Below are 22,805 nucleotides of genomic sequence, written 5' to 3'. Positions count from 1 at the left end.
GTGAAATGTAGTGATACAGTAGCATAATGTACTTTGGTAGAGCAATATAGCTCAGAATATAGCACAGGATATAAACTATATTACAATATGAGCATACTAAACAACTACTACTACTACTACTACTACTATAATTATTATTATTATCATTATTACTGTTATTATTATGATGTTATTATTGTTATTGATATTATTACTTATGATAATAATAAATATCAACATGATCTGAGTTAAAATACACATTCAAAATATGCTCATTAACTCTCATTAACTCAGTGACTTCACGGTGAGTTTGATTCAATAAGGAAAATGCTTTGTCTTGTTTTTGCCTACTTTTTGTTAATCTGTAACAAGTAGGAATTGCAAATAATATTGTCCCTGGGTAACTGTCCTAACTGTCTCTGTCCCAGGTTTACAAGGAAAACTTAGGACAATGGTAGAAGAAAAATAATAAAAGAGAGAGTATGGTAGAAGAAAAATCATGAAAGATTTTAAAACAGTGAGTAAAATATGAAGAATAGTCAGAAGGTCTCCTTTTTGAGGTTGAAAGTGAAGACAATGTGGCTGAGTATGAGCATAATGAATGGCATAGGCTTAGTTGCTTTCTAACTTGCTAAAAATGCACTATCCCAACCTCATTCTCTCCCATAATATATAATGAAAATGTAATTAATACTATTTGTATATGATGTGCAGTATTCAGCTATGAAGAGGGAGAGCATGCCATGTGTGTACATGTGGTAGAGTTGCCTATTTTTTCACCCCAGCCCCCTAGAAAGTCTGTGTAAGGCCCTGGCTTCTTAGTATACAGTTGTGAATGATGAGGACTCCTGGCTAACCAGTTTAATGGACTTTCAGTGGAGTGTAAGGCAGAAGGAACACACTCTCTCTGCTTGTTGGATTCAAAGCGCAGTAACAAAAAGCTTTACTTGTCCGCAGGGAATTAAAAACTGTGTGACAAAGCAGAGGGAATTAAACATGATTCAAAGATGATTCCATTTTCATATAAACATAATTTCCTTTTATTGATTTATGTGCTGCAAAGAGGATATTGACTTTATGCTGTTTAAAATAAATCTGTTTTGTTGTAGGGTATAATTCATATCTTTATGTTCCAACACAACTGCTCTGGTGGAGTGCTTGCATTATTCATTAGAAACTGTTTTGCATTTGTCAGTGGGAAAAGGAATGGGGATTGTCTCATACATTAAATGTGACTGACACTTTTTTCCCTCATTGTACCAAATTTGAACTGCACTACAAACATGTGAATCCTTCCACCTCTACACATCACATGCACTCATCAATGAGTCTGCACATTTAAATAGACGTGAAGCTTTTAACATGTGCAGCTGAATGCCAGCTTGAGCTGCAAATGTTTTCTCAGAGCTTGTGGATCCCTTGAGCTACCTCTCTACCTATCTGAAAAGTTCCAGGAAGGCAGCTGATGTAGACAGAGATATTGACAGAGCAACTTCAACAAATGCAACCAACAATAAATGTTCAAACCTCTGTAGTGGTAAATACATGAAAAGTTGTTTTGGACACTGTCATTATATAACGAGGCATGCAAGTTTGGGCATCGCTGGTCCGAATTTAGTTTACTTGGAATATTAAAGTAAGTAGAGGATGAACTGATCTCAAAAAGGCATGAAGTTAAAGATGAAACATGCTCTTCAACATTTTAAGCAGAATTAGTGTATTATTTATTGTTTTGTACAATTTTAAAGTGAAAAAAAGAAAGGAGCACCATGCAAAGGTTTGGGCACCCCGAGACACTTCCCAGCAACCAATAGTCGTGATTTAAACGTACTGGCTATATTTAGCTCCGATTTAGTCTAGCTACATGTAACCCAAATCTAGCCGATTTAATTTTGAAATTGATTAAATGTAATTTTCGCCATTGCAGATGGCGTGCGGCATGATATTCAATCACATATGGAGAGTCAACAGTAATTAAAATATGTTTATCTCCATTTTTTGGACATGGTCTCTACATAGCCGTATAATTGATGACGTCTACACTTTGGCTATGGTTAGACGTCTACCAAATTTTCACTGACAGCCCACATTCAGCCGTGATTTAGCCTAGATGTCAGGTCTTCATGTAGACGGCTATTAGACGTTTTTTAAAGCAAAAAAGGCTTGCTGGGTAAGCTCTCAGGCAACTTTTACCAGGGTCTCAGACCATAATTAGCTTGTTAGGGTTTATAAATATACAGTATAAAAAATAATCAGCAGCCATAGGCTCCTCTAAACAGCTTCTTATCACTCTGAAAACTAAAATAACTGATGCCCACAAAGCAGGGGAAGGCTATAAGAAGATAACAGTGTTTTCAGGTTGCAGAAAGAAATGACAGTTAACAGGAACTGTGGAGGTCAAGTTGAGGTCTGGAACAACAAGCAAACTTATGAGAGAGCTGCTCGTAGCATTGTTAGAAAAGCAAATCAAAACCCCCTTCTGACTGCAAAAGACCTGCAGGAAGATCTATCAGACTCTGGAGTGGTGGTGCACTGTTCTACTGTGCAGTGACACCTGTACAAATATGACCTTCATGTAAGAGTCATCAGAAGAAAACCTTTCCTGTGTCCTCACCACAGAATTCAGTGTCAGAAGTTTGCGAAGGAACATCTAAACAAGCCTGATATTTTTTGGCTTTAGGTTTAGGCAATAAAATTACGTGAGTAGGTTTACAAAACACATCATGGTTTGGGTTCAGATAGAGACTGGGATCATGACGTGAGCTGTAGTGATGGGGTTCCCACACATTTTCTTCAATGAATTTAAAAAACTTTTCTTTAACTTTTCCTTATAATTTTACCCCATTCATGTGAATTTATTTTGGTAGTGTAAAATAGGTGATCATGGATGGATGTGCAATGGAATGGTTTAGCATCAGTTTAAGTTGTCACGCAGCTGCCACTTCCCCCATGTTGCCAACATCAAAACATTTTTCTTGCAGGGTTTACAACCAGTGTGGCTAGGCTCTGCCCTTTCTCTTGAGCTATGCATCATATTGCTTGTTCAAAAGCCATACATTTTTGAACAAGCACTTCCCAGGCATTTGTGGATAAGCAAACTAGCCCTTGCTAACTGTACTCGCCCAATAGACATTCTTAACACCAATTAGCTGCATATGCCAATGTGTGTCATGTGACTAGCAACATTTCAACAATCACACAGAGATCTTAAATTACTAATACAATAAACACTTTTTCTAATTTCATAACTTTTTCAGGAATGTCATGACCGTAGGAACCCTGTAGTGAGCAACACGGAGCATTGCTGGATTTTAGGACAGGGCAGCTACAGAAGGGAGATGGAGTACTATTAGACGATGTAGTTGGGTTTTTATTTTATCCAGCAGTAAATATCACAATATAAAATGTATGTTTTCTGTTTAAAAAGTACAAACATAAGAAGACCACAAGTACTTGAACTTTTAAGTGGTTAGATCTTAAGTATGATCCCGAGCGCACAGCTGATATCCTGAGTGGTTTTTTTACATGACATTGCAGAATTGCATTTTTAATGCATTCAGTGTGGACAGAGAGATGCTTGCTGTTAGGACATGGAGTTAGGCCTACATAGTCTCAGAGGGAAATATTTTTACAGGACATTATGATGACTGAGATTTAAATATATGGACTTCAACAGATTTTTTTAGTCAAATGCTTAACACCAAGGCACGTAGATGAGGGAAGAACTTCCGTAAGACATCACATAGTAATACTTCAGTTTATTCTGCCTGCTGCTTTGTGTTGGCGTTGCGTTTTCTTGGTAAGACCCGCCCTACTTTGCCTCTGATTGGCTACATTGCACTTCTCGACGCATCTCTCAGGTGTCTTGCCCATAGACTGTATATATTTAGTGGATTTGCAGTGGACACTAGAGAAATAGACACAGCAAGGGCCAAGAAAAGAGCTGAGAGACAAAAAACAGTATTAAGAAGGTGAGAGAGAGAGACAGAGAGAGAGAGAGAGATACTGATGCTACGTGTTATTTCGAGGATATGTTCATGTTCTAATGTCCCAAAAAAAGAAAAGTTTTCATTTGGGTGTGTTATTTTTATTGTTAAATATTACTGTTGTTTTATTTATTATGGTTTGATTGATTGAAAAATATATTTTGGAATTCTGTTTCTAAATAACTGACATAGCCAGATAGCCTTATGAAAGAGGCCAAGACAGAGCAATGCATTAAGTAGGAAGAGGAGAGAAAGAAAGAGAGCTATAGGCTGACTGATGATGTCATGTTATTGGAGGACATGTTCAAACGTACTAAGTGTTCAAAAAAAAAAAAAAGAAAAGAAGAAAGTTTTAATTTAAGTATGTTACTTTATAGTAAACAGTTCAACTGAAGGAAGAAAAAAAATCCTCAATGTTGACTTTCATTGTCACCTGGGAGACAAACAGCGGTCTCCTGGGTGAAAGTCCTTTTTTTGTTTGACCCATGCACCACCCTTCCCACTCTTTCTTGCTCTTTATACTATGTCATGGCAACAGATGGATTTACATTAGTTAGTGAAAAGACCAGTGCACTGGCAGACTCTAAAAGGGTGCACTGTGGGGCGTTGGTGGCTTAGTGGTAAAGCAGGCGCACCATGTACAAGGCTGCTGCCACAGTGGCCCGGCTTCGACTCCAGCCTGTGGCCCTTTGCTGCATGTCACTCCCTCTCTCTCTTTCCCCCTTTCACGCTTGTCTGTCCTATCAAACAAAGGCTAAAAATGCCCCCAAAAAATATCTTAAAAAAAAAAAGGGTGCATTGTGTGTTGATATCAGATGAGGACCACTGACCAAGCTGCCGTATTTGTCACCCTTGAAATGAGAACGAGCTGAGTTTGCAAACTTACCCCAACAATTTATATAGACTTCCTTGAAGTAAGGGAGACTTGGAAGAGACAGATTAAAATAAAAAAAACTGCAAAAGATACAAAAAATACAAACTTGATGTGTAATCTTGGCGGGTCCATGTCATTGGTTCGACAGCCCATTGGTTTGACATCCCATTAGTCCGACTGTCCGCGGTGCTGAACGGCTCGTGGCGGGCGTATGGTGCGCCGCGACCGGCTTGGGGTGGAGCAGGCTCACGGCTTATGTGTTTGCCGCTTTCTTTTTCATTTTAACCCACACCATGGTCTTTTCCTGACCCTAACCAAGTGGTTTTTGTGCCTAAACCTAACCAGACCTTAACCACAGGTCATCTTGATGATTTCAGAACGGACTTAGGAACAATGAGTTTAATATGGTCTGAACAATGGGATGTCGAACTAATGGGCAGTTCCCAAACTTGGCAGAGTTCACCATTTTCTCCTTCATCCTTTTATAAATGTACACATTTTTCATTTGCTTCCACAGTACCACCGAAAATCATCAACCTGTCAAGAGATATTGTGGTAAATGAAGGCTCCAATGTCACCCTGATGTGCCAAGCAAGCGGTAAACCAGATCCCGCCATCAGCTGGAAACTCATCTCCTCCTCAGGTAACTTGTCTGTTCTGTAAAGCTATAGACCAATTTACTACTTTATTCCCACTTTCTTCTTGAATGTATCACAATTCCTGTGGCTCCTACATTGCCGACCTTCTGGCTGCATGTCTCTTCCCCTCACCCCTCTCTGTTTATCACCCCGTCTTTGACTTTGTTTGACCTCTGGTGGATTTCTCGCTTCACTTATTACCCATCATTACCTGTTTCCAGATCATCATTACAACATAATTGTTCGCAGGAAAGTAAACTGACCCTGTTGTTATTGGACTAATTAATTAGGATAATAGGATGGATGTAAATGTTCTGGAGGCACTTTGAATGACAAGATTATTGCAGAGAACATTAACACAGTGTGGAGCATTATGCATTTACAAGCATGTCATGCCAAGTATGTCCAAAACAGGGATAGTGGTATTGTGCATGCTCAATGGCATTTATGCCATTATTCCTTAGTGAAGAATGAAGGAAATCAAGTGTTCAGTGCTATTTCTGTATTCCACTGTGTCCATGCCTCACGTAATCAGGCAAGATGCTTGCATTCATAATGAGTTACATTTAAAAGCCAGAGCTTTTGTGCTTTCATCTGTGCTGTTCTTTGTGTTGAAGCAGGGATCTGGGAATTGAATTGTTAATATGACACAAGAGTGACTGACCTGTCTGTAAGGAGATAAGCATGGAGAGGGGACATTGATTGGCTCCTATTTGTGAAATGCTACATGCTTGTGCATACATTAGTGTGCAGACTATGTAGAAAGGACTGTTGTTGGACTTCTTTGTTTTCTTGTTTTTATTTTAAAGGAATGGTTCTAAGATTTTTGAAGTGGGGCTGTATGGGGTACTTATCCATAGACGGTATATACTACATACAGCAGATGTCAGTTGGCACATCCAATTTTGAAGCATGCTCTGTACCAACATGGATACAGTGATTTACCATTGCTGAACACAGGAGCTACCTTGAACAGTTAATTATAGTACTGCTGTTTATGTGACAATTTATCATTTTTCTTTGCTGTCTTCTGCCATGACTCAAATTGCCCTGAGCTGAAATAATAATAATAATAATAATAATAATAATAATAACTTTCAAGAAACCCAAGGTCACTTTACAATACATAGTAATGAAACAATAACACCAACAGGACAGTACAATACAACACAAGCAGTACAGAAAAGCAACAAAACTATAACAAACAACATACACCAAAGGCTTCAGTTTGGCAGTGCACACGTGTGGTTTGTTGTGATGACGTAAGTGGGCAGCGACAGGTCGCCGTGACCACACCGTTGGAATGGAGTGCGCTGAACCGGAGTAAACAATCCCACGTTTGGAACCTCTATGGATATACTGGGTCGACTGCGTAACAGCCCGAGGTTTTTAATGGCCAGTAAGCATAGAGGCGGCTTGATGAAAATGGTAAACATGAGAAGTTGCAAGGCGGAGTGTTTCAACATACTCCCTCGTGAAGCCGGGAGGATGCTAGCGTTAGCACAACGCTAATAGTAGTTGCAGACCATCTGAGAGAAAGCGTTATCAGCCGAGAGGCCCACCGGAAACAACTCTCCGAGTGTACAGGACTGAGGAGAGGCAGAGAAAATCAAGATGTTTGCTGCAGAAGATCGCCGATGACCCGGTGTTTCGGATTTACTCGCGACCCTGTTAACTGGCGACCTTCAGCTGAATGCATCTGTGGTTGTCGTCATGACAACAGCTGTTTTCAACCAAGAAGAGAACACGTAGCTGTCTTCGCGAAGGCCTCTTTGTTCAGTTTTTCATAACAATATCAAAACATAGCCGACCTGATCCGTCTTTGGACTCTTGTTGGAGGAACTCAGTCACGGACCGACACTCTGTGTCGGTTATGTTGCAGGATCTTACTTGTTTCTTCACTGTACATGTTTGGTATACCATATAGCCTACCATGTGTTTTTTTTTCTGAACCACCCTCAAATGTATTTATTGTTATTTCTAGGTTTACAAAAAGATGTGATTTTCAATGTTGCCTATGAAGGCTACAACATGACGTTATCTTGCGTTATGTTTATGAAGTAGGCCTAACTGGATTTATACAGCTGCTGCTGTATTGCTTAATTTAAAATGAAGTATTTCCGCGTGAGTATATGAATATTGGCTTTATTGACCTGTAGCACAACAATAAACGTTAGGTTTATGAATTAAGTGGGCTGAAACCGCTGGTTTTTGTCTTGCAAAGCAGTGAGATTGTAAAATGTTCCTCAGTGCATGGACAGTGTGGTCACAAGTTCTGGCTGCCTCCCATTTTGAAGACCTAGCTGGCTGTATGTTGTCGGATTTTTACTGGATCTGTCTGTGAAGTGATGTTGTCATAATGGTGCATCACGTTAATTGTGCGTCCATAATTTATTTTCCCATAATGAAGCGGGTTCGAATCCCGTGAAAATATTCTTTTTTATGTTTCACAGGGCTGAACGGTTCTTTAATATGGCACATATTTATTTAGGCAGGCACCTGAGACGAAACTGTGTAGGCCTATTTAGAAAATTTATTCGAGATAGGAGTTAGATTTACAGGAAAAGCAACTTGGCCTCTTCCTGTTTTCAACATTCCGTCATAACAAGTGTGATTCAAACCGCCAGTCCATGACTGAGTTCCTCCAACAAGAGTCCAAAGACGGATCAGGTCGGCTATGTTTTGATATTGTTATGAAAAACTGAATAAAGAGGCCTTCGCGAGGACAGCTACGTGTCCTCTTCCTGGTTGAAAACAGCTGTTGTCATGACGACAACCACAGACGCATTCGGCTGAAGGTCGCCAGTTAACAGGGTCGCGAGTAGGTCCGAAACACCGGGCAGGTAGCGCTGAAGCGGTGAACCAGGCTGGATGGAGGACAGTAGTGAATCTGCCCTTGTCAGCAATCCGACAGCAAAGAACAGCTGGAGGGACACGAAGAGAGGCAGGGTGGAGCAAAACGGGCTGGATTACAGAGTCCACTAACGTAACGTTAGTCCTGGAGCAGGACCCGATGCAGTAGCTACAGTAGCAGGTGTAGCGGGGTGGAGTACACCGGGACAGGTAGGAGACCGGCGTTAATGTTTTGTCAATCAAGTAGCTTTCATATGTTGCAAAAAGTGTCCAGTCAGAAAAGCAGCAGACAGAAGTGACTGTAGCAAAAGGCATCCGTGGCTGTAACGATAGATAAACACACACACAAAAAACAGATTTTCGGACAGAGAAGCGGCGAACAAACAACGCCAGCGTCCTCTCACATCCGGGATCGTGGCCGGTTTAGAGGTCAAAAAATGAATCAACCCTCAGCCTCTGGAGTGAGAAATCAGGACGGAGCATTTTCTAGAAGCTAGAAACATGAAACTTGTCAGACTGACTTGAATTGTGGCACACATATGCAGTTCAGTGTGCTCTGCAAAAGCCTCAAGAACCAATAAGGTCAACTTAACTAGATTTTCTGCCATTTCAAATGTTTTGAACAACAGTTAAATGAATAGAACTTGATGACTTGTGAGTGTATCAACACCAAAGTTGGTATACATCATCTTAGAATAAATTTACAACTTTTTAAAAATAAATGAGCAAACTTGGTCAAAAAATAAAGCAAAGCAAATAAAACTTCTTAAAACAAAATGGTCAAAACTCATCAACAAAGCATTTAATAATCATACATTTTAATAGATATATTAAGAAGGGACTGGCCTACCAAAGCATTATGAGCAAGACCCATGGGAGAGCACCAAAAATTCCCCAGAATTTCCCCATAGCTGGTCTAAATGCTCTGGGGCCAAGTATTAATCAAAAGTTCAAGTGTCATGTTGATTGGTGAAAGTGGGCGTGGTCTGTTACATTTTAACTCATTCCTCAAGATGAATTTGACCAGTCCTAATGAGGCATCTTGAGTGGTGTTCTTAACATGCCTACAAAAAATACACCAATCAGCCAGATGGTGGTGCTGTAAGTTAGGCCAATATTGGAAAGGCTATGCCCCTCATATGAAATGCCCAAATGATTTAAAATTGATCTCGTAGGTCCAACTCAATTTGCTCTACAAAACTGCCTCTTGAACTGTCAGGATCTGCCGATTGGATTTTCAAGTCCAGTCAAATGAATAGAACGTGATGACTTTTGAGTTTATTAACATGACACGCAGTATACAGCATCTTTTGATGAATATGATATATGAACTTTATTTTATATGTGAGCAAATTTGGTCAAATTCAGTGAAAAAACCTCACCAAGGGTGGGCCTTCGCTGGATATAGTCCATAACTCAAGATTTCTTCAAGCAATCCTGATTAAACTAGGTGGACACATCAAGTACTATCATCTGAACATACAGACCAAGTTTCGTTCAATTCCCTGAAGGGAGGCAAAGGTCCTGATTTTAAGTATGCTGTAACTGAAATGCTGTATACATTGTAATGGTGGGACAAGTTTGTGATTGGTCGTACTTCCTCTTCGGACAAAAATAAACACACTGAAGTGACTTTGCTAACTCTTGCAGAGCCAAAAACCCGCTTGCTGAGGCAAGAGAAGCTGCTTCCTGCAGTTGGCTCCCATTGCTGCTTGGGACTATATTTTGTTTGTGGTATTGTGTGACTTTAGAGTTTGAAAGGGTTAGTTAGGTTTACCAAAGTCACACAGTAACATAAACTAGCTAACTGATAAAAGCAGCCATAGACTAGCAGCTCCCATGTTCAAATGAGTCAAAATTACAGTTTTTGTCAATGAGGTCTGGTGGCTTAGTGTAAAAGATTGGGAATTGAAGCCATAAGTGGCTTACCTATAGGAACAGACTGTCTGATGGAAAGCTAAATCATTGAAAAATCTCTCACTTACACTGCACTTACACTGATATTGATTGTTTTTGATGGGACTTTTTTAGGTGGCTAAAACATGATTCGTTGCTGACCCCTCCATTACAGTACATTGCTGCCTCTTTAAAAGGGGGGTTTCCTAACTGACATCTACTGTATATAATACACTGTCTATTGATAAGAACCCCAAACAACCCCACCTCAACAAATCCGAACTATACCTTTAAGGAGAGAAGGCAGTTGCCTGCTGCCCATCACACCCTCTGGGTCAAATGTTAAAAGGTCCGGGGACTTAGATATCTACAACAACTGTTTCATATAAAATAAATGGTTGGCCACAAATATACTTTTCTTGCAACCACAGCATTGTTTCACTACATCTTGGTCCTTATGTTCTGTTACCTTGTATCAATGTCCAGCGGTTAAACCCAAAAGATCCTGAACCCAACTTAAAAGCTTAGTGGACTTTGTGGACTAATCTTTCCTCTTTTCTAACTTCCACTTATTCATAGATAAAGGACTGATGACAGAAAACATCATGGTGGTATTTTTTACACCTTTCCAAATATGGGAGAACAGGGAAAATATTACACCACATACATATTACACCACTAAAATAAAAATAAAAGTGAGCTTGTGCTTCCAAAGCGACATCCAAAATCAAACTATATGACTGACTGAATGTGATGAAGTGCATCAATGTTGGGGATGGTCTTGAGATAGTCAGTCAGTTTGTATTGTGTCCAAATAAACATGACTTCTGACATTCAAAATCACTTGTCAGTGAGACTGTGAAAGAAGCACTGCTCTTGTGGGAGGAACAAGCAGTTTGTAAGTTGAAGTTAAAAACAGGTGAGCTGACATCAGTGCTGGCCTGGCATAGGCAGTATAGGCTAACGCTAAGGGCGTCATTGTCAATAGGGGGTGCCACAAATGGGGCAAGGACAAAAAAAAAATCAAAATGTTTATCTTTTACTGTTTTTTACTAATACTTTTACTACTATTATTTAGAAAATGATACATAAGGCCACGACAACATAACTGCACAGGAAATCATACTAAACTAGAAAAGCACTCAGAGAGTGCAGACCTCCCCCAAGTAGGTGATATTCCCTCCCCCTCTGCATCAGATTTTGCAGCCTGCATCACAATTAGGTTATTTGCATCACTATCATTATTAGGTTTTATATGCCTTCACCATGGAGACACTGTGGTGTTTTTATTTTGTACCAACACAATATAATATGTTTTTTTGTGTTTTTAACTTTCTTTTTTTCCAACACAGAACATTAATTTCAAATTTAGAATTACAACATTTAGCAAGTAGAACAAGACGTGCTTTCCGGCCACCAGATGGCGCTATTTTCACTGTCTTTAGAAATTGGAATTGCTGCTAAGGCTGTCAGATGATAGTCTGAGTGTCAGACTGAAGCTCCCAGAACCTTCAGTCTGACATCGCCTCCATTGAAGGCGATTTACAAGGGGGAGGGAATTTGATTTTTCCCTAACCAATCAGTAGAGATCAACGACTCACCCAGAATCTGACGTCATTAGTATCCATGCCTCGGGGGTAGGCATGTAACGATATGTCGAATTTCGCGGTGTCGCGATAAAATAAATTCTCGATACCGTCGTGGGAATGCCACGGTAGTTATATAGCTGCGTTGTCCTACAGAGCCGGTAATATGACTGTGTGACTACATTCCCCATAAGCCTTTGCATGCAACTGCGCGCGCAGATGAGAGCAGACTCATGCAGCTCAGCCTCCGACTCTGCCCGTGCATGACCAGAGGAAACAGCGAATAAAAGTAAGGAGACTGATTGTTCTTCTCTGTGGATTTTCTCCGCGACCGTTCATCATATCGAGAAGCCACACATATCACGTGAAACAGCGGAATCGTGGCTTTCCGAGACCAGAAGACCAAGCACTTGTCGGTAGTCCAGTGTTTTCACAGCGAAAAAAAATGATAAAGTTACACTAAAATAATGTATAACAGAGCTTTCATACAGCTTTGCACACACATTACTTTTGGATGGATTACTCACGAATGCAGGGTCGCACAGAAATCTCACGCATATCACATGAAAGCGCAGGAGCAGAGCTTTCCTCTCCTCATCTCCTGTTTTGAGAAAGTGTTAGGGTCTCCTTGATGTCAAGATTGTCGACCTGGCGTGAACAAACTGAGTGAATGTGTGTTTTGAGTTTTTCTGTGACTTCCAGGGAAATGGCTGGGCTTTATTTATTTTGGTTTTCTTTTACACACATCTCTACCCACCTCTCTCTCTCTGTGTCTCTCTGTGTCTATGAGTGAGGGATTGTGTGTTATTGAGTTTACATTATTTCTAATTTGTTAATTTTGTTGTTGTTGCAGGGTCTGATTGTTCTAAATTCTGTATATTTGATGAATATTAAGACTACTCTATCCTCATAAGTTGATGTCATTCAGATGACTTTCTAGTAATAGTAATACACTACTTTTGTTCAGAGTAGGTTAAAAATACTGAATGTTTCCATTTTCATATTCTGTCATTATAGTTTTAATTGACATGACTTTGTTATGGCACTTTAATGTCTGCCTGCCTAGCAGTAATAGGGGGGAAACGAAAGCACATGTTCAACTGTGTGTTGATTTGTTTATGATACGCTTCCAAGTTAAAAATAACATGCTGCACAGTGTACATGCACTATTTTTGAATAAAATAGCTATTTTTAACAATAATTTTTCTCTTTCCCCCCTTGTATAAATATCGTGATATATATCGTATATATCACGGACTCTTTATCGCGATAATGTCGTATCGTGAGTTTCTGGTATTGTTACATCCCTACTCGGCGGTGCCGAAAACAAGCGAGCATTGCCCGTTTAAAATGTCTCCGTCGTCGAGCACGCCCAGCTGCATCGCCCTTAAATCCAGTTTAGCAGCTTCCTAAATTTGGTCCTCCATTAACATGAGTAGTGGCGAAATACCTTGATAGCATCGTTAATGTGGTCTGTAGGATCTGTAGCGGTCGTCATTGTTGCTATCCTCACCAGTTACCCACCGGCGCACAGCTTGACATCAGCGTGGCGCTGATTGGCTAATCGCTAGACCCCAGGCATTCATTGGTCCGTCCATCGTTTGGACGAGATAAATCGCAAATTCATTGCAGTATGCCAGACCAGAGATGCAAGCCTACTCAGTTGAGTGGGCGGGGTCTATGGTCTGGAACCAGGCTAGTCAGATGATAGACTTTATTTATTATTTTATCCACTTTGCTTTTTTTTTTTTAATCATCTGTTCCTTGTCCCATTATCCACCTTTTCTGAAAATTTCATCAAAATCTGTTCATAACCTTTTGACTTATTTTGCAGACAAACAAACAAACAAACAAACAGACCAGTGCCGGCGAAAACATAACCTCCTTGGCGGAGGTAATAATAGAGGCCTTTTGTTGATGTTTCCACTGCACTATACAATACATGTTAGTGAGGGAGTCAAGATGTATCATATATAGTAAAAAGGCTTTTTGCTTATTTTTTAAAATGTTTTTTTTGTGTGTGTGTGTGTGTGTGTGTGTGTGTGTGTGTGTGTGTGTGTGAAAGAAGTTTATGTTAAAGGTTGTTTCATAAATCTGTATTATTGAATTTGTGCTCATTTAAAAGTAGTGTAGTGAAGGACTGAATGACTTAAAAGCTGTTAATTTATTTTTTTAAAGTGTAGATTTCTGTGTTTCCCTGGAACAAAAGAAGAATAAATAAGAACAAAAATCAAAAGGAACAGCAATATAAAACATCAGTATCGCCTATCCGCGACATTGTTATTTTAAACAGTGGTATCGGTATCGGCCCAGAATTTCAAAAGCGGTGCATCCCTAGTTCAATTAGAAATGTAATTTGTTAATTTCTACGTTTTATTATTATTCACAATGTCATATATTATTTTATTTTTTATTCTTCTGATCAAGTTTATTTGTAATCGTGTTTTTTACTTATTATTGATCAATATGGTTATTATAACACATGTACAACATGTTACTGAAAGCAAATTCGCACATATTTTTATATTATTTTTTATTGTTGTTTGGGTTGTTTATCTGCATTGTGGTAATAAACGTGCAGAACTTTGACTGTTGAGCTGTTGCTGGGGCACACAATGTGTTAGAACTGCCACTGGCTGATATTATAGCAGGAACTGGATTTGTACAGACTGTAATTAAGCAATATTACACAAGAGGCACGAGTGCCTTGGTCCTGCCGCATCACTGTCATGCCAGGAATGATGGTAAAGATCATTCATTAGTGTAATATTCTGTTAATACAACAATCACCAACAAAATCAAAGACACAGTCAAAATATACTCATATTATGGGGCAATCCGCTCTCGAAATAAAACACTTTCTGCTGTCTCTGTTTCCATGGAAATTCAATGGCTATGACTAATAACTGGAAAACCATCAGTCACATCAATAGACTCCTATTTAATGAAACCAAACTTACTACTTCAGCAAGTAGGTCGATCTTTAGTAATGACCTACAGATACGATTCTAGTCCCTGTTGAGTCTTCCAGCATCCTTAAGTAAATGCTTTGTAGAGACTGTGGGATTGCCCAAACTGAATAAATACCCCACATATAAACACAATGCTGTCTTGCTACCTCAATCTTGTTAACAACAAAACTACTAAAAAGAAAAAAAAAGTTTTCATGGATAGATATCGCTTCTGCGTCCATAAACTTCACATCAGCTGTTTTTAAGATATCACCTTGACATCGACTGACACAGCTGTTGTCTTCCAAACATTTTCTATTCTAAAACAGTTAACTCCAGAGCATTGTACAATCCAAAATTTAAAATATATTAAAAGAAGGTAGAAAATTCACAACATTTTTATCTAATGAAATATTCTACTTCAATCCATAAATACAGCTGTTTTAAGAAGAAATTTGTTGATGTTTTCACAGCACTATACAATAAACATTAGAGAGGGAATTATGATTTATTATATAAAGTAAAAAGGCTTTTTGCTTATTTATTTATTTTTTTTGTATTGAGTATTTTTTTATTATTATTTTTATTTTTTGCTTACTTCTGCTTATTTGTGCGTGTTAAGCCTTTAAAAAACAACATTTTCACTTTCACTTTGCTGCAGTCTAACAGCACCATAAATGATATTCATTATGGGCAGTTGATCAGAATAAAAATTAACAACAAAACAATCCATTTTGTATGAATATTGTAGCCTGCTGCTTTTTCATTTAGCTTTGGAAGTTACAATGTTGCCATGGAAATTGCAGAGTAATATTCTTAGTAATGAGCACGATGTGCTGTTATGCTCATTTGATCATGTTCTAAATGTCTAGTTGACCAATCAAATTGTCTGGTTGGAGTTGTGTATAATTCTTATTGTAAAACAAACCAAATTGTTTGATTGAAAAACCAAAACTGGACAAATTAAATGTTCAACCTGATATTGGCACTTGATAGAGATATCACTAAAGTTCACAAATGACAGCTGCAAATTGCACAGTAGTCAGTCTGACAGTTGACATGATGTTTCATTCTGACCCACAAATGTCAAACTGCTGATGGCACTACAGGAGAATTCAGGGGCGCACCAAAGTCATCAGGATTCATCCTCATGAACGTCTACCATGAATGTCTATTTGTGTCAATCAACCCAATGGTTCCTTCAGCAGCACTGACCATAGGGAATGTTACACAGTATATAACAGTTAGGCCTGGCCTGCTGAATGGAAAGTACAGACCCATCTTACAGCCTTTTAACTATTAGTTTACTCGACCAGGGAGCTCAAATACATTTAACATGTGCTACAACTGCAAGTCCAAGGTGAACATTAATCCCAGTAATGTCTGGCATCACATCTGTCACTATAGTTTCTCAGCAACTGAAATCATATATGCTGTTGTAGCATTGCACATCCTCCTGCACACAGCCAGCTACTCCTATGCTTTGTTATCTCAGCTAGGGATAGACATCTAACCACTGCCTCTCCCACTATACTGCCTTTTCTCTACCCTGGGCTTTCAGCATGAAAAGATGCTGAAGACACTTGCTCATTGCTCTGTCACTTCATGAAAACATTGCAATATTTCATTGGCTATCTATAAAAATGTCTTGGGTAGATGAAGGAGTTCAATTTAACTTTCTCCTGCAGTATTTGTGATGATTTAAAATCCCCATCCAAGTGCAGTGTTTTGAAGGGCAAGCTTCAAAAGGAAAGTCTAACAAGTAACTATGTTTCTTCCATTGTATAACCCCTCCAACAGCTCATGATGGGTTCAGTGGCCTCAGTTTATCATTGATTCAGATCTGCATACTCTGCAGCCATGGTTCAAACTGAAGACTATTGTTATGCTAAAGTTACACTGAAACAGTGGCGGACAATGTACTCAAATACTCTACTTAGCCTACTTAAAAGTAGAAGTAACACAGTGTAGAAATACTCTGTTACAAGTAAAAGTCCTGCATTCAAAATTAACTTAAGTGCAGGTACATAAGTATAAGCAAAAGTAACTCATTATGCAGAATGGCCCATTTAAGAGTAACATATAACATATTATTGGATTGTAATTATTGATGCATTAATGTATTTATCACTTTAACGTTGCAGCTGACAAAGGTTGAGCTCATTTTAATTATGTTACACAGAACTGGGTAATTTTACTTGTTACTTATAATATTTCTTATGCTTATCATTATTACTTCTTTATATTTCGTATTGGTAATTTGACTATGTAATTTAACAAGTAACTGAAGTCATGAAATACATGAAGTGGAGTAAAAAGTACAATATTTCCCTCAGATGCTGTGGAGTTAAAGCAGTTAATTTTGAGGTAGTTAAAGCAACTACCTCAAAATTATACTGAAGTACAGTACTTGATTCAATGTACTTGGTTACATATCATCACTGCACAAAAATATAGTTGTCTGTGATCAGTTAGGCTTTAGGACCAATAGAGCATTCTAGTTAAGGTGACTTATTTCACAGCACCAAATTCTGTATTTTCATGTTTTTTTTGTTTTTTTCCTTTAAGTTGAGGCAGTCCCACTTATATTCATATGGGAGTAGTATTACCTGGAGACCTCTAGGAATTTGTAATAATTGCTTGTCTGTGTCTAGTTTGTCTATGATCTTAATCCCATGTGAATTTGCCATGCCTGTACTTTGTCAAGTAAAAATATCACTGCAAATGATAAGCCACATTTCTCCAAACACAGAGATCATGTGATAATATTAGTCCTGTGATATCAGCATCTCATTGATTTGTAGTTGTATTTACATTTCTGTTTTTCTCCGAGCCTCCTTTCTGCTTCTTTCTTGGTTGAGAGTTAGGGAGCCTGTGTTGGTGATTATGAATGAAAGTTTTGACAGCAATTTGGGTGCAGAAGGCTCATCTCGCTGCACAGCATGTAGACCCATTCGCAGAAAGAGCAAGCTCAAATCTGTCAGAAAAGCCAAATCTTGAAAGATGATGAGATGGATGACGTGACAGTGTGTGGCAGAATCAGTTCTGTTGTGTAAAAAAAAAAAAAGGAAAGAAAAGAAAAGTTGGAGGTTAACACTGTACAATTCCACCAGTGGTGCTGTATAATGTTTGTGCATTGCATGTCAGTAAATATGGGTAATACAGATTTGGTTATGCCCTGCAAATGCGCCGCATGAAACACAGATGTGTGTGTGCGTGTGTATGTGTTGGGGGGCGGGGGGTGTCTTAATTACAAGAGATCCCCTGGTAATATTAGTCCCATGTGAATAGGGCTTTTGACTTATATTTGTCAAGGGGAGGGATCAGGGTCAGCTCAGCTGTGCTTTGTTTCTGCCCTTTAGTCCGGCAACAATCATAACTCACACTGGGAATATGAACCCTCTGTTGTTAGTCACTGCATGTGAGCATGGTAGACAGTAAAGTCAGGGGGCTGACAGTTTGCATGAAAGGAAACTGAATGTGTGACACACCTACTGCTGTACTGTGGCATTAAGGTGCAAAACATCATTGATTTTTACTGATAGATAATGTTCAATTATCTCATTTTCCCATTCTGTTGTATAGTTATTTGGCATTTGTAGGAATGGCTTGATGAAGAGATGAAGTCTTTACCAGCAGGGAGTCAGAGGAGTGAGGACCGCAGACTCATTGAAAGGCAGTGAAGCATTGCATTCTCTGGAGAATTCTGGCTTGCTGCTTTATGTGGATAAACATAACATTAGTTTGAGCATTAGAAAGCATCATCTCTAACTGGAGCTACTATGTTTCACCTTGCACTTTTACTGTATGCTTTTAACCTTTAGAACACCAGTACTTTAAAATGGCATGGGATATATCATTATTTCATAATCTGTCAGTTTGCGTGAATGTTATGGCTCACATTATATGAACATTGGTGATTTTGTAGCTGATACTATATTTTACGTGCCTTGGTGTGGTGTTTTCCAGATGTTTGGTTCTTGGCCTTCCTGAGACAGACATTTGGAAGAAAGGCTGAAAAGTTAAACAAGTCACTATCAACCACATGACACGTGCGCTGAGCTGACCAAGGATATTTGCGTCCTTCAGTTCTGATGATGTGACCTAATCACAGTGTAGGGCATTGGATTGAGCAATCTGAGCAAGCAGCTTGACCAGCCCCCATCCTTTTCTGCAGGAGGCTGCAATCTGTTGTGTCCCAGCTGGTCTTAGACACTATGCAATTTGAATAAGCCTGGCTGTCATCTCTAGGGACCACTCCAAGGCCCTACAGGCATCAGTATGCTTTAACAGAGGTGCTTGTCATCTTTACAATGTTGAAATTGAGGAGACTGCATCTGTCACGTTCTCTAACTTTGCAAAACTCAGACATTCACACCCACTTCAATTTGTCAGGTGTGCGTAGCTGAGAAAGCGGGCAAGATTTAAACTCTCCATTTCCTTCTCAGTCACTGTCCATGTGACCAAATGAGTGCAACACGATGAAAGTCTCCCAGCCAAGACCGTACGTAAAATGTGTACTGGTATCCCCATATTTATACCATCATCACGTCCCACCTCTCGCTATAAAGGTAGCCATTTACACTGCCTTTTAACACTTATTCCTTCAAGGACGATCGGATTGCACAACATACATATTAGTTTGTTTCTATTCAAGTCGAGTTAACACAAATTAAGAAAGGGGGCGTGGCTCTAATGGAGTCCACTTTAGATAATGTGGAACACTGTGATTGTTAGGGGTGTGCCATAGCATATCATTCACGATAATACTGGTTTATTTTTAAAATGATATAAAAAAAAAAAAATCATATTTTGATACTGGCAGTATTTCCACTTGTTAACTTAGTGACGAGATAGTGTTATGCACAGCAACAACAAGCATGGCTGAAAGCGAAATTATTACAGACTCTATAATGGTTCCAAAAGAGGAGCAGCTTTAGTAGTGTGGAATAAACTGTAGTGTCATTTGGCCTGAGCATCCTGAATGTTTTATGAACAGCCCTGGACTTCTTAGACTCTTACAGCAACTTACCGCTTAGAGGGAACTCATTCAGCAGCTCCTCTGGCAGCAGCACATCTCTCCCTCTCCTCTCTTGTCTGTGCACATGACTCAACAAAAAATGACATGTATGTGAATGTGCAATAGCCATTGTAGCGTAACAGCCTGTCACAGGTTACAGTGTGATGTTAAGACGAGAAATGGAAATCATTTAGTATTTTACTAAAAGAGAAGAAAATTACCTGTTGATTTATATATATAGATCCTAGGGTACATTTTTTTGTATTTGAGAACTGATTAAATGTGTAATTTGTGGCAGTGTTTATGTTTTTGAACTATTAATATTGTATATAGAAGCTGAATCTCACTCTGAGTTACTGTTGTTGTTTCCAAACTAAAGAAATGAGAGATCATTTTTGTTTAGTTTTTACTCAGTATTTGGAGGCAAACTGTTAGGTTGACATGTAAAACTACAGTATATCAATTATTCTGTTGCAATTCTATGTTCTTCAAATAATACTAAAATATTTTTTTTACTAATCTGTCATATGGTCAAGAATATTACTATCGCAAAATACCCGGAAATATAGTGATATTATTTTAGGGACAATATGCCAACCTCTAGTGATTGGCTTATAGTCATCCCATCAAACAGTTGACAGTAAGCATAGATCTAGACATCCTAGAAAAGTTACTCCCATTGGAATGGGCAGGGGAGCTAAATAGGTTAATTTTCCCACTGTGTTGTTATCAAATGAGTTTGTGGTCATTGGTTAAAAGTTGACTATTGTTACCTTGGCACAGTAAGGCACACACCACATCATTCTCCATCCCTCCAAACTTTCTTGGCCTGGAAAAGACCTCAAGATCCAAAGTTGTTTTGAATGCAGTTAGGGTCCAATTACTCTATCTGTCACTATTTTGGATTAATACATCTTCAAACCGGAAAAATGGAGGTTTATACACACAAACAGTAGTTTCATTACTACAAGTGTAGTAATGAAACTGACTGAACTTGGTATTTCTGGAGGACCAAATCAATGATCCGAGCAGTGGTTCACTGATTTCAGTGACCCGCTGGTTGACTGTATCTGCTTTCTGTTTCACTTCTATCAGTTGGATTTTGACAGTTTTACAAATTACCATTGACTTACTTAGAAATGCAATGACTGCCAAATGAACAGTGGGAGCCAAGTGTGAGCACTGTTATTATCATACTGTTACCAATCAAAATAAATCTCACAACTTCAACAGTACAATCCATAATCAATTTGCCAGTGTATGAGTATCTATTTGACAGCATCATGTCTTGTGGAAATGACACATAAATGATACTTAAATGGCTGCCTGAAGTTAAAACTGTCTTTTTTCTCCCTCTTAGTGCTCAGATATTTTAGCTGAGAGCATAAGAAAGTAAAAATAGTGCCTAATTAGGAAAAGCTACTCATTTGTTTTCTTTCTCTTGAACAGCCAATCGATAGCCTATGAAAGCAACTGAGGATGTTCACTCCATTTCAATATGATCATGAACTGAATTTAACTAGTGCACCTAAAAGGTTTAACAGGAGAGAGAGCACCTGTTTGCAATTTTTACTCTTAATTAGGCAAATAGTGAATTAGTGAGTTAAGCAGAGGACAGAAGGGTGTGACAGAACTGACTGCAGGGCTAGAGGGGGTGACACATGTTTCAGAGGTGTGGGACTGAACCACTCTGCTATCTCTGGGAACTATTGCTGTGAAATCTCATTAACCGGATCCAACAGCTGGTTTCATTGCTGCTTTAACTTCCTGGCTCTGATGTGAACAACAGAGCTGTTTGCTTTTTAGACCTCCTAAAGGTGCAATCTATTATAATTGGCTATAAATACATTTTGATGTGGGAGGAGATCGAGGAAGCTGAGTCATCCATTGGCCAAATTAGTTCAACTTCACAATGCTGGGTTGACTTTTGTGTGGAATATATATATATATATACATTCTTATTTTTATATTCTGGGTGGAGTTTGCATGCTCTCCCTGTCCTGTGTTGGTTCTCTCAGGTCCCCAGTTTCTGCCTGCAGTTCAGAAACATCCAGGGTAAGATAATAAGTGACTCAAAACTGCTTGTAGGTGTGAAAGATTGATTTGTGTGTGTCAGCCCTGCAATTGACTGGCAACCTGTTTGGGGTGTACCTTCCCCCCTTATTAAAAAAATATATTTTTCTTCTTCTAAAAAAAACACAACAAAAAAAAAAAAAAACAATTTTCCCCATTTCTTATTTTTTTATGCTCAAGTAATAACTGCCTCATGTGTATGTGACACTCTGATGATTTAAAAAAAAAAACATGTAGTTGAAAGGACCCCATGACAGAGTCCTTCTTTTGTTTATATGTTTCGATGAATGTAGACTACAAACTGCAAACCTATAAACATGCAGTGGTGCGTATAATATCCTATGAACCAATAACATTACGTACTTAACAGAACAATGTGTTCTCATAGAACAGTTAGTATAATATCCTACAAATTTGCACTCCGAGAATGACGTTACATTCTTAATGTATGTTTAGTAATTAATGTAAAGTTAGAGGTTAGGATTAGGCAATAAAGGTTACTGTGGTTAGGTTTAGAAAAAGAAACACGGTGTGATCGTACTTTAAAATGACTCAAAATTCACTCAGAAGTCGCAGGGATTCAAACATGCAACTCCAGGAGAAAGTCCTGGGCAAAAGCCATGTTTTTTGTGACCCATCCATCACCTCAACCTGCCTCCTTACAAGTACTCGGGACTACTTTATTGTTTACTGCTGTCAGCACAGCGGTGACGTGATCATGGCCTTTCAAATATGTAGCAATTTGGGTGCATTGCTTTACTTGTTCTCCTTGAGAACAGCCTGAACAGAAAACATAAAGTTACTATGGTTAGGTTAAGGGAAAGAAACATAATGACAACTTAACTTAAACTGACTCAAAGTTCACTAAAAGTTCATACAGTTCCAATCATTGGTCTCCTGAAAGACCCGTGTTTGTGACCCATCCACCGCCTTAAGGGACCACTGCCTT

The 22,805-nt window shown here is 38.8% G+C and overlaps 1 protein-coding gene across 4 annotated transcripts in view; it reads left to right on the top strand.

Annotated features, from left to right (window-relative positions):
* ntm (neurotrimin) overlaps positions 1 to 22,805 on the top strand; it is a 651,113-nt gene that overhangs the window by 594,648 nt on the left and 33,660 nt on the right. For all 4 annotated transcript variants that reach the window (XM_049591585.1, XM_049591584.1, XM_049591583.1 and 1 more), the window contains one exon: positions 5,357 to 5,482. In XM_049591585.1, coding sequence (XP_049447542.1) covers positions 5,357 to 5,482 — 126 coding nt within the window. The remainder of the gene's footprint in view (positions 1 to 5,356; positions 5,483 to 22,805) is intronic.

This window comes from Epinephelus fuscoguttatus, linkage group LG12 (genome assembly GCF_011397635.1).
Source record: "Epinephelus fuscoguttatus linkage group LG12, E.fuscoguttatus.final_Chr_v1".
Classification (NCBI taxonomy): Eukaryota; Metazoa; Chordata; class Actinopteri; order Perciformes; family Serranidae; genus Epinephelus; species Epinephelus fuscoguttatus.
Note: the sequence above shows the minus strand (reverse complement) of the source record. Positions and strands in the feature narration are given on the sequence as shown.